A 12325-nucleotide genomic window follows, 5' to 3' on the forward strand; every position below is an offset into this window, starting at 1 on the left:
ATTGTTCCAAGCTTGTCCCAGTAAACCGCAGACTGTTAAAAACAAGACCACAATTTGTTAAAATAATTATTTCACTATTAGAAAAATCTCATCAAAGAGAGCTGTGCAAAAAAGTGAAGAATGTCAGTCATTTTCATCAAATATAAACTCATTGTCGTCCTCATTGATGAATCGTGCGCGTCACACTCATCATTACACGAATGAAAGGGTTGCATTCATTGTGTAGGAAGAAACCATGGCACTGTGTAACACTTACTTGCGTGATCATTAAAGAGCGACGCCTGTGCGTAACCATGACACAGAATTTTGACACACATTACACTTTTCGAGACCCAACGAAGAGCCGCCTTCTGGCGACTCCTTCACTCCGGTAGCATCAGCGTGAGTCATCGTGTGCATCCGCGTTTAAAATGTTATCAAATTTGTTCATATACAATTTTATTAATATACATCTTGTATATTACATGTTAAACATCTCTCTCTATACCCTTCATATCTTTATATCCTATTCTATAATTATTAATGCATTATTATTGACGTTAATTTTACAATTGTTATATTATTTTATTTTGTTAATCTGTATTCTTCTGTCTATTGTATTTAAACGTATTAACTGATATCTTGTGCTAGATATTTGCATGCCAATATGTTATTATATCATTTCACATTCCATGCATAATGTTATACTTTTTGATTTCCATACTACATTTCAAAAACATTTCGCTTTCTATTTAGATCGACTTTACGCTTGCCATTCGTAATCTTGACATTTATTATCGTAAATGAAACATCATAAAAAATTATATTGAAAAAATTTGGCAAAAAGAATATTAATTTTCTAAATAAAAAAATATTGAAATTCTTTTTTCAAAAGTGAGATATATCATATAATATAAAAAAATATTATTTTAACATTTCTTTTAGTAGACTCTTACTTAGTAGACTCAGACTTTTAACTTTCAATTGTATCATCAATAACAAATTTGTCCTATTTTTATCATGCTTTTTTAAGAGTTTTAAGGGGCTTTTTTAATTTTTAATCTAAAAATTCTTTAAAATTTTATTCAAACTCATTCTTAATCTAACATTTTATTCCTTTTCGTTAGAGTTAGCAATTGTGAAGATGATCTCAAATAATACTTGATTATCATGATGAGGACAAGATGACGTCATCTTAATTGAGACTTGATGAAAGTTTAACTCAATTTTATGTTAATTTGACGTTCCTGTGACATTAAATGTTACTTGGGATGTGTGCGTATATATATATATATATTTATATTAATCTCATTAATCCCATTCATCCTTTCTATTAGAGAGTTATAATTGCCTGAATAGTAAGTTCATTTAAAGAAGAAACTATTCTTACCCACGGCATAAAAACGATCGAAAGTAGCGTAAACAACAAATAACGTTATTACATATCGCATGAGAATATTTTATAAATACAATTAACTGTTGCATTTAACACGATGTAAAAAAAACACCCTATAATAATTTCCCACAATAATTTCTCATTATTTCATATAAATTTCTTCATTAACATATTTTTTAATCACACACACATACACATATATATTTTCTCTCATTAATAAATTATTTGAACTAATTTTTATATTTATAAGTATAAATTTATTCAACATAAGAAGATTATTCTTTATAGAAATAATATAAAAATAATTTAATGTTATTATTAAATTTAAGGTTATTATTATAACTGAATGGAGCACCCTGATATTGAAAAATTAATGTTGCTTTCTTTATTTTAAATTTTCATAACTTTTGGCACTGTTTTATTTAAGAATATAAATAAAAATATAGTAATATAAAATATAATTTTATCAAAGAATAAAAGAAAAAAAATAAAATAAAGACATGGAAGAAAAGATAAAGATAAAATTAAAGATAAAGAAGTAAAGTTTCCAAACTCTAATAACGAGCTCTTATTTTTATATATCCTCATAGGCATCTCGAGACCGCGTCAGTCGGTGGGTACTCATAGTCTACCCGCGTCAAGCGATGTCATCTCCCACGTTCTGTCATCCTTTCCGAGAGTAGCAAGTCACGAGGGTTTGACTAGTCTGTCTGGTGTTTGGTCGGAGCTAGTGCTGCAGGATATCGCTGCCATAGTGCGTCCCACGGGTCCTGAGAATAAATGCTGCTCCAATGTGCAGCAGCATCCGGAGTGCTACGAGATGCGCGATGAAAAATTTGGCTGCAGACGTTACTGGCGATCAGTGCCAAGTTTAACGGTACACGGCTGTCAATTCGAGACGAGAGAGCAGATGAATGGTGTCTCGTCGTATTTAGATGGTACTGGTATCTATGGCGCTACCGACGACAAGTTGCATCTAATCAAGACTTACGAAGACGGTAAAGTCAACTTGACCGCTTGCGAATTGTGCGAACAAACCGATCACAATGCGCTTGGTCTGTTGTATCGGGTCTTCTTGCGCGAGCATAATCGTGTGGCGGAGAAATTGGCGGAGACGAATGTGCATTGGGACGACGCGAAGCTCTTCTTGGAGGCACGTCGCATCGTCGTCGCGCAACTTCAGCATGTCACCCTTAACGAATACATACCGGCGATATTGCGAGAAGCCGTACAAGTCGATCATGAACTCAGACCACTTGCAAACGGCTTCTACGCTGGTTATTCCTCATCAAACAAGGCGGGTACATATAATGCAGTAGCACTAGCAGCTTTGCGCGCTCTTGTTTGGACGCGTGCGGATAAAATAGGAGGTCTAGAGAATCATATTATCACTTCTGCCAACGGCATCGGCGTCGCAGCTGCACCAGACGCGGCCGCCTGGTCCATGCATGTTGCACGAGATCACGGAGTGCCTGGATATGTCAAATATCTGACTAACTGTTTAGAAGAATATATTAAGGTAAATTAATAAATACTATAGACAAAAAAGAATAGCGAACAAAGATCAGCGTAAAACATGAATAGTGATACTTACATTATAAAAGTTTTGTTCGTCATTTTTAGTTTCATAAATTTTTTTGTAATTGTGCAATTAGAAAGTATATACAAGTCGATCGTTTTTATAAACATTTAATTATTTTAGGGAGGTCAAAAATGATTAGTACTTTATGTGTCTAAAAATATATAATTGATTTATTGTATATTTATAATTATTCTCTCTATTATCGATATTTTCTTATTATTATCCTTTTCTTTATAAATGATAGCAGCATGATTTTTTTATTTTTGAAGTATTATTACCATTTGAAGTATTATTATCATTATTTTTTAGTTCTATCAAAATATAAAGAAATTATATTTAAGATTATAGAATAAAATTAGACTATCTAATGAAACGAAATAAAATGAAATAAAATATATCATAAACACATAATAAATAAATTATATATTTTTAGACACATAAATAGTACTAATCATTTTTGACCTCTCTAAAATAACTAAATGTTTATAAAAACGATCGACTTGTATATACTTTCTAATTGCACAATTAGAAAAAAAATTTATGAAACTAAAAAAAACGAACAAAACTTTTATAATGTAAGTATCACTGTTCATGTTTTATGTCTTGTTCGCTATTCTTTTTTGTTTATGAAAGTTTTACAGCCATAACATAGATAGTTAAATTTCAAAACAATAAATAATAAAATAATAAAATAAATTTCATGATTTAGTAATAATCTAAAAATAATTATATATAGACGTGTCTTCGAAAACTTCTGAAATTTCGAGGGATAAATTGAAAATATTATCGCTCACAATTATTATAATAATTATAAAATAGTCTTCATTTCATCATCAGACGCGAAATTTAATGGGTATATTTTTATCATTTCTTGTCTCTACACAACCGCGACAATAAATCAATTCAATTCATTTCAATATAGATCGAAAACTTCACGGATCTAACGAGAGTAATGCGACCTGAGCATGTGCATCTGCTAAGTACGATTTACACAAATGTAGAGGACGTGGATCTTCTCGTGGGTGGTATCTTGGAGACTCCGGCTACAGGTGTTGCTGTTGGTCCAACATTCGAGTGTCTTCTTAAGAAGCAGTTCGTGACAATGAGAAATTCTGACCGCTTCTGGTACGAGAACGATCTTCCACCCTCAGGACTGACGGCGACGCAGCTGGTCGAAATCAGGAAGGTGTCCCTCGCCAGTATTCTGTGCGCCAATACTAATATTCGCAGGATACAGCCAAGAGTGTTCATCCGACAGGACCAATATTTGAACAGCAGGATTACTTGCGAGCAATACGAATCTCTGAATGTCGCGGCATGGATCGAGAAACCGCTGCCGCTTCCTATGATGCAGTACAACTTGGTAAATACGAGCACAGGTGGTGAATCGACGCAACTTCTATCGGAGATCAGTCCCGAGGTGCTTGCCGCTGCGGTAAAGAGAGCAGAGGAAGAGCTAATTGAGCGAAAGCAATTGGAGTATAATGCTTGGCTAGAACAAAGAGTTGCCGACCCAAAATCGGCCGCCGGCACCGCAGCTAGCTTCTCGAAAGCTAACAAAGATGCTCTGTTGCTCGCCAATTCGTCCATCATGTATGAATTGGCTACAAATGAGATTCTAAATGGTGTACACGGTCTCCGACGAAGAAGACGTCAGGTTTTCGAGAACACGGAGAACATTCTAGGATTCCCCAGCTCGAACGAGTTCTCCGATTTGCTGCAAAACGTCGATATCTCCGGTTTCTTGAATCATAATCAAAAGGCGACGCAACATGAAGAAGTCGAATGTCCCGTAGATAATTCCCCATGCGATCCAACTACACCTTATCGAACTCTATCGGGTCATTGCAACAATCTACGTAATCCCAATCTTGGCAAGTCGTTGACAACCTTCGCCCGTCTGTTGCCACCTGTTTATGAGGACGGTGTTTCCAAACCGAGAATTACTTCCGTCACCGGTGCATCTTTGCCAAATCCTCGGGTAGTCTCCACCGTAATCCACCCTGACATATCGAATTTGCATAACCGTTATACACTGATGGTGATGCAGTTCGCCCAATTTCTGGATCACGACTTGACGATGACTCCCATACACAAAGGTTTTCAGGAGTCGATTCCCAGTTGTCGGCCGTGCGACTCACCACGCACCGTTCATCCCGAATGCAATCCGTTCCCTGTGCCACCGGGTGATCATTTCTATCCCACTGTGAACGTCTCGTCAGGCTCGCGTATGTGCTTCCCGTCGATGAGGTCGTTGCCAGGCCAGCAGCATTTGGGTCCACGCGAACAAGTGAATCAGAATACCGGTTTCTTGGATGCATCGGTAGTCTACGGCGAGAATTCATGCATCTGTAACATCCTGCGCGGTTTCAACGGTCGCATGAACATCACAACGAACCCAAGACGTGGCAGGGATTTACTACCGCAATCAGCGACGCATCCAGAATGCAAGGCGCGATCAGGATTGTGCTTCATCGGTGGTGATGGCCGCGCTTCGGAGCAACCAGCGCTGGCAGTTATGCACACCATGTGGATACGCGAACACAATCGCGTGATGGAAGGCTTACGGCAGGTAAATCTCTTCTTTTTAAAAATATGAATTGGAAAAACTCTTCTACATTGTCATATATTTCAGAACTTTATAACACACTATATTTCTAGAATGTCATATGAATATTATTTATCTTTTTTAATATTTATATAACATTTTAAGAATGTTGTATTTTATAGGGAATGTACTGTTTGAATGTGCCGCAATCTGTCGGCAAACATCTTGCTAATTGAATAAAAATAATATCAATTTATTCATTGATATAAAACTTCTTGAATAGGTAAATCCCCACTGGGACGGCGAGAAGCTCTTCCAGGAGACACGACGCATCATTAGTGCGATGCTGCAACATATCACGTACAACGAGTTTCTACCGAGAATTCTTGGCTGGAACGCCGTTAGCTTGTATGGTCTTAAGCTGTTGCCCCAAGGCTACTACAAGGAATACTCGCCCACTTGCAACCCTAGCGTGCTCAACGAGTTCGCTGCCGCGGCATACCGAATTGGCCATTCTTTATTGCGACCGCATTTACCGCGCATGGATCGCAACTATCAGAATATCGATCCGCCCATCTTACTGCGTGACGGATTTTTCAATCCGGATATGCTCTATCAGGAGCACATGATCGACGAAATGATACGTGGCCTAGTAACTACGCCGATGGAGACATTGGATCAGTTCATCACCGGCGAAGTGACCAATCATCTATTCGAGCAACGCGGTATTCCGCACTCCGGCGTGGATTTGATAGCCCTAAATGTTCACCGAGCCCGCGATCACGGAATACCATCGTACAATCATTACAGAGCGCTCTGTAATTTGAAGAAAGCCACCACATTTGAGGATTTGTCCAGAGAAATGGCGCCGGAAGTGATAGCTCGTATGAAACGTATATATGCCTCCGTAGATGACATCGACCTCTTCCCGGGCGGTATGAGCGAACGACCACTTCAAGGTGGTTTGGTCGGACCCACCTTCGCCTGTATCATCGCTATTCAGTTCAGACAGTCCAGAAAGTGCGATCGTTTCTGGTATGAGACCGATGATCCGAACATTCGCTTTACTGAGCACCAATTGGCAGAGGTTCGCAAAACTACTCTGTCCAAGGTGATGTGCGAGAACATGGATCATCAGACGGACATGCAAAGAGCGGCATTTGACCTACCCAGTAATTTCTTAAATCCACGCGTACCGTGCAGCTCCATGCCTCATATGGACTTCTCTGCCTGGCGAGAGACTAGACATGGCTGTCAAATCGGTGGAAGAAACGTCGCGGTCGGAGAGTCTGGTTTCCCTACACCTTGCACTAGCTGTGTTTGCACCAATGAAGGCGTAAGTATATTCTCTGAATGAAAAGAAACGTATTAAAAAGTTCAAACTTATTGTAAATGTAAATCAAATATAAATTTTGTTTTCTTAGTCTATATTTCTTCAAATCTCCTTTATAAATTGCTAAATATTATAAACTATGTTATGAAATGAACAAATTGCTAATGAAATAAGATCTTAAAAACAAGTCTCTGTTTTCAGACGCAATGCGCTTCGCTAAGAGTCACAGATTGCAATCAACTTCTACGAGAGGCTTCTCGAGAAGCGATTCTACGGGACGATGTATGCACCGCTCAATGCGGTTTTGTTTTAGCAGCCTCAGAGAGTAACGCAAGACTACAATTACACACTACGCCTAGCGGTCCAGGTTTTTCTGGTTTCCCATCACACACGAATAATCTGAGAAATTCACCAACGCCAGCTTCGTTCAACGGCTTCAAACTACCTGACCTCTCGCAATTCATTGGCTAAATCGAAAGAGACGGGAAGACTTAAAATTCATAACTCTTTGTTTACGGATTATTATATTGTACGCAGGAAACACTGCCTTTACTTCGAGAGACTGTATGACAAACACGATCAAAATATTTCATAACCGATCGTATTCAAGCTCAATATCACAAAGAGAAACAAATACGAATAAACAAGGAGAGAGAGTATGTTTTGAATATACGCAAGAAATACTTAACAGAAAATAAAAGGAAGAGTACCTGTCGGCGTGTAAATATAGATGATAAGGCGCAAGTATTTAATTCATGGAAGAAGAACGAGATCACATCGTCGAAAAATAAAAGAGAGCAAGAAGACAGCGAATGAAGACTTTTTTAAAGAGGTTCTCCAGTTTAATAAAGTGGAGGGAAGTCGTGTAACTTTTCTTATCTTAATATGAAAGTATAAAGGATGCAAAATGCCACTGCTATTTAAAAAAAAATAAATAATGAATAAAATTTAAGCAGTAAAACTGTAATGTGTTATTAAAATATATTTTCTTTATAATAAATATAAATATTTATGGAAAATATTGAAGAAAAATTATTTATATTAATTATTTAAATTTAATTTAAATATTGATTATTCTGGTGGAAACGGCGTTGTCACATTTTCATTACTGTGACATCATATTTAAAGAGAATTGATGAACATTTCATACTCTTACACGAAAATAATACAGTGAAACTTCACTTTTTTAATTTCAAGATGTTCTTTAAAAGTTCTCTATTCGTTTCTCTATTCTTTTATATCTATACAAATCTTCAAAATCCTTATTTACTTTGTTTACAATTAAAATTCAGAAATGCCTACATATCATAAACTTATTCTCAATATTTGATCAAATCCTATTATGTGAAAAGGCTGGAGAAACCTTTTTAGGAAATAGTGATGGTTTTAAGACACATTGAATTATTTTAATTATAATGAAAATTGCAAATCATTTTGAATATCATTCGAAACAGAAAAATTGCGGAGTCTTGAATGTATAGAAAATTTCTCTGAAATGTTTTCAAAATGTATTTTTTCATATTTTACATTTGTTTCATTCGTCTATTTTATATACGAAGTAAGTAAATATTTTTATTAATTTTTATTATAATATTTTGATATTCAAAAGACAGATTTTCTAAACACTTGAGAGTTAAAGAGTTTCACAAGACACTGAAATCTTCTAAAATTTTTTTAAAACCTTTCCTGTTTTAAATAATATTCGAAAGATAATTTGCATCTTTACATAATTGAATTATTTCATATCTTAAAAAAAAGGATTAGAATATCTATTGTTATTAGGAATGAAATGCGCATATAAGCAAAACTTGTAATGGATTGTCGAGTTGCATATTATGTGATATTACTACGGAAACTAAAATCGAGAATGATTATGAAGCATGTTAAAATATACACAATATTATGTATTGTGTGCTGATACAAGTCACGTATTGATATAATATATGTCATATATTGGAATGATGGACGATATCGGTTCGGAAAAAATGCAAATGCAATGTTCGTTATGAACTTGTCTTTCTTTCTCTCGTTTTACACGCTATCTACTTTTGTATTATAATAACATGTATAATGTTAATAAATGTTAATATTTCTTTTTTTATTGTTGTTTTTTTTCATAATATAAATAGCAATCCTACCCCGCATGCCTCCACGAGCTCTAGAATTGGTCCTCTCACTTTTAGTTTTGGAAATAAAGGCCACAGTGAAGGGGGATGTGAGCGATCTCTTTCTAAAGACGAGTTATTTACAAAAATTTCCGACGGCCCAAATAACAAATTCGATTCGCGTTTTATTTGCAGATTATTCATCCAATTTAATTTGAGATATCTGCTTTTAGGCTTTCAAAAAACTTCTGAAAATTTTCTTATCTCTCTCTGAGGTTCAAGTTTAACTGGCAGGAACTTCTTGTTTGTTATTAATCACGGTTGTATTTTCTTGTATTGCAGGAGTCTGTTCTATGCAGCGCCATAATCCGTAAGTTTTACCGACTATGGTTTGCCATAATCTCAAAGTACCATCTTCGGATCCGCTAGCATACAATTCACCATCCGGTGAAAAGCGTACGCAATGTACGGGTCCAAAGTGTCCCTTAAACGATTCTGCAAATTTTATATACAAGATTAAAATTACTTTTGATGAAAATTACTGAATCATGAAAGATAAACAAATTTTTACCTAGTTCTGCCCCTGTATTGTAGTCAAATTTATACATTTTAAAATCTTCTCCACCACAAACAAAAATAGTACAATCCGGATGCAGGCTGGCACTATTAACTTGAGTCGGGACCATAAATTCTTTTATCTTGGTTAATCTGACAAAAAATTGAAAATAACATTAATCTTCAAACATTAAAAAATTAAAAAAGTAAAAAATTTTTTAATATGATTTTAATATGTATTTTTATGTGAGATTCTGAATAATTTGACAAGAAAACTTTCATAAATTATAACTGCAAAATTAAGGAAAAAAACTGAAATTCTAGGATAGCTTTCCAAAGAATTTTTATAACAATTTTTTACAAGAGAAAAAAATATTACATACTCTTTGCTATTCCAAAAGGTAACAATGTTAGAGTGAGTAGTGGTAATGATATTTCCATCTTTTGATACTTCCATGGAACTAGGAATCGCTGGAAAATCTAATCTCTTAACCTCTTGTCCACTATTTCTATCCCATACCCTCAGTGTCTTATCGTCTGCACAGGTAATTAAGGCAGAGTTATTGTCAAAGAAAGTGACATGCCTAATACCACTTGTATGACCTGAGAAGATCTGAGAGAGAGAAAAATTGAAACGTTTTAAATTAACCCAAATATTTACTATTGATCGTGTTTGATCATTGCTAATTTACATCTATACATAATTTTACCTGTGGAGCTGCTTCTGGTTTATTAAGATCATAAATGCGTACAAGTTTTTCATTAGAACCAGTACATAGGTGATTAGAATCGGTACTAAAGTTGACAGATTTAACTATATGATTGTGTTGAAAAGAATGAACTTCTTCTCCTTTAATCGCATCCCAGACTTTGGCATTGAAATCTGCTGCGCCGGTTGCAGCTCGAGTAGCCTGTGGATTTAATGCTACACCCCACACTGCTCCTTTATGTCCTTCAAATGTACCAATCCAATCTCCAGTGTCACCTTGTCGTAACATAGGTTTGCCATCTAAAAAAAAATCATTGTTCAAATATTTTACTATATAAAAATGATATTATTTACAATAATTAAATGTATCATTGATGAAATATATATATTTTGAAACAAATACATATGAAAAGATATTTAAATTCTATTTCCAAGTAATTCCAAAAATATAATCGATAATACATTGAAAGAATAAAAATGTTTTATATTAGATATATCATAATATAATAATACATTTTTTAGATTTCAAAAGTATAATAATATATTGAGCTAAAATTGAAATAAAATATATAATATTCTATAAAATATTTGTAGAAAAAAGTTAAGAGCTTAGAAAGAGTTAAAATTACTTATCATTTTGTATAAAATTTGTTATGCATCGACTATTCCTTTCATAGCTGCATATATATAACTGTATATATATAATATTCAATGTTAATATATATAGAAAAAAATATCATTACAACAATTTTTCAATTAATCTCAACCAAGATGAACCAGCAATGTAAATGATTCATCAAACGATTATGATTGTAGTAACATTATCCATTTCTACCATTATGTAGATTAACTTTAACTTTAGTTTAATTTACTTTCTACCTCTTTCCAATTTTTAAAACTAGAAAAAAAAAACAAAAAGTAAGTTGAATTGAGATTAAATTAATCAACATTTTTATTTTTAACAACAAAGATTTTAACAACAAAGATTTACTTTAATCTCGATTAAACTTATTTTTTTATCTTATTCTAAACCTAAAAATTAGAAAAACAATAGACAATAAATTAATCCATGATTAAAGATTAAAGTATCACATAGAGCCTGTTAATCCTGTTCAATCCTTCGAAATATCGAGCTGCCTTCGCAAACAGGCAGGAAGAGACAGCGCGCCCGTCAAGAACACGCGCGTCTAACCTCGAAAAGACACGGAGCCTTGAGAGCGACCGGAAAGAATCGGGCCAAGGCGATCGAGAATCGAACGTGCGGTTTAAATGATCAAGATCCAAGAGGAAAGAGAGAAAGAAAAAAATCGGAGCAATGCGACGATCAGTCAACCGATCTATCCAAATCTCTGTTCGTAGAACAAAACAGAACAAAATCCCGCCCGTTACCTTTACACGCCGAGATGAGATAGTATCCAGATTCAGTGACATCGGAGAAGGCGAGGTGGACCACGGGTCTCGTGTGTCCACTGCATGTCAGCGGAGTCTGCCTTAGACTAGCCATCGCGCCGTTCGTCGCGTCGCCGTCGCCGTCGCCGTTTCCCGTTTTTCTTCCTGCCTTCTTTCCCTGCGACGAGCGAACGGACGGTAGCTCGCTACCGCGATTTCCAGTGCCTCCACGTACGCTCGTCTGGGCCTCGAGCCACTCGGCGTACCGTCACTACCGTTCACGTCCGTCACGTCAAGCGTACGAAACACGACTGACTAAAACTGAAACACAACTGACACTGACGATCAGATCGGTCTGGTTGGCGGCGCCGCGGCGTGCGGAGGCTGGAGCACAATATAGGTAGTGACGTACCGATCGCCGTGTACCGGCAATTAAGCCCCGAGACCCGAGACAGGAAGAGCGTCGCACGCGCGCGCGGCCTCGTCCAGCCTCGTCGCCGCGTCCTCGTCTCCCTTTTTCTCCCATATCGCGTCCCGCAATATTACTCTCTGTCTTTCGAAACACCGCGATCGTTATTTACACGAACGGGTGTAACATAAATCTGCTTCAACTTTGCAAATTTATATGTACGTATACTCTGGCCACTCCGAGAGATTTAGAGTTGACTCGGATTAAAATTTCTGGAAAGTGTTTACCTCACAAATAAAAATATGTATATATATATATAT

General features: G+C 35.9%; 2 protein-coding genes across 2 annotated transcripts in view; one reads left to right on the plus strand and one right to left on the minus strand.

Moving 5' to 3' along the window:
• LOC108687711 overlaps nucleotides 1-7767 on the plus strand; it is a 34060-nt gene extending 26293 nt beyond the window's left edge. Inside the window, exons 5-8 of the mRNA XM_018193630.1 lie at nucleotides 1966-2894; nucleotides 3880-5529; nucleotides 5789-6841; nucleotides 7040-7767. Of these exons, the coding sequence (XP_018049119.1) occupies nucleotides 1966-2894; nucleotides 3880-5529; nucleotides 5789-6841; nucleotides 7040-7309 (3902 nt within the window). The 3' untranslated portion in view covers nucleotides 7310-7767. The remainder of the gene's footprint in view (nucleotides 1-1965; nucleotides 2895-3879; nucleotides 5530-5788; nucleotides 6842-7039) is intronic.
• A 1157-nt stretch (nucleotides 7768-8924) lies between these two features.
• Nucleotides 8925-12026, minus strand: LOC108687712 (serine-threonine kinase receptor-associated protein). Its single transcript, XM_018193631.1, has 5 exons — nucleotides 11597-12026; nucleotides 10209-10507; nucleotides 9882-10111; nucleotides 9515-9651; nucleotides 8925-9438 (listed from the first exon to the last, which is right to left on the minus strand). The coding sequence occupies exons 1-5, from the start codon at nucleotides 11709-11711 to the stop codon at nucleotides 9227-9229; spliced, it is 993 nt and encodes a 330-aa protein (XP_018049120.1). The 5' UTR covers nucleotides 11712-12026; the 3' UTR covers nucleotides 8925-9226.
• Nucleotides 12027-12325: the final 299 nt, after the last annotated feature.

Source organism: Atta colombica, unplaced genomic scaffold, assembly GCF_001594045.1.
Source record: "Atta colombica isolate Treedump-2 unplaced genomic scaffold, Acol1.0 scaffold210, whole genome shotgun sequence".
Classification (NCBI taxonomy): Eukaryota; Metazoa; Arthropoda; class Insecta; order Hymenoptera; family Formicidae; genus Atta; species Atta colombica.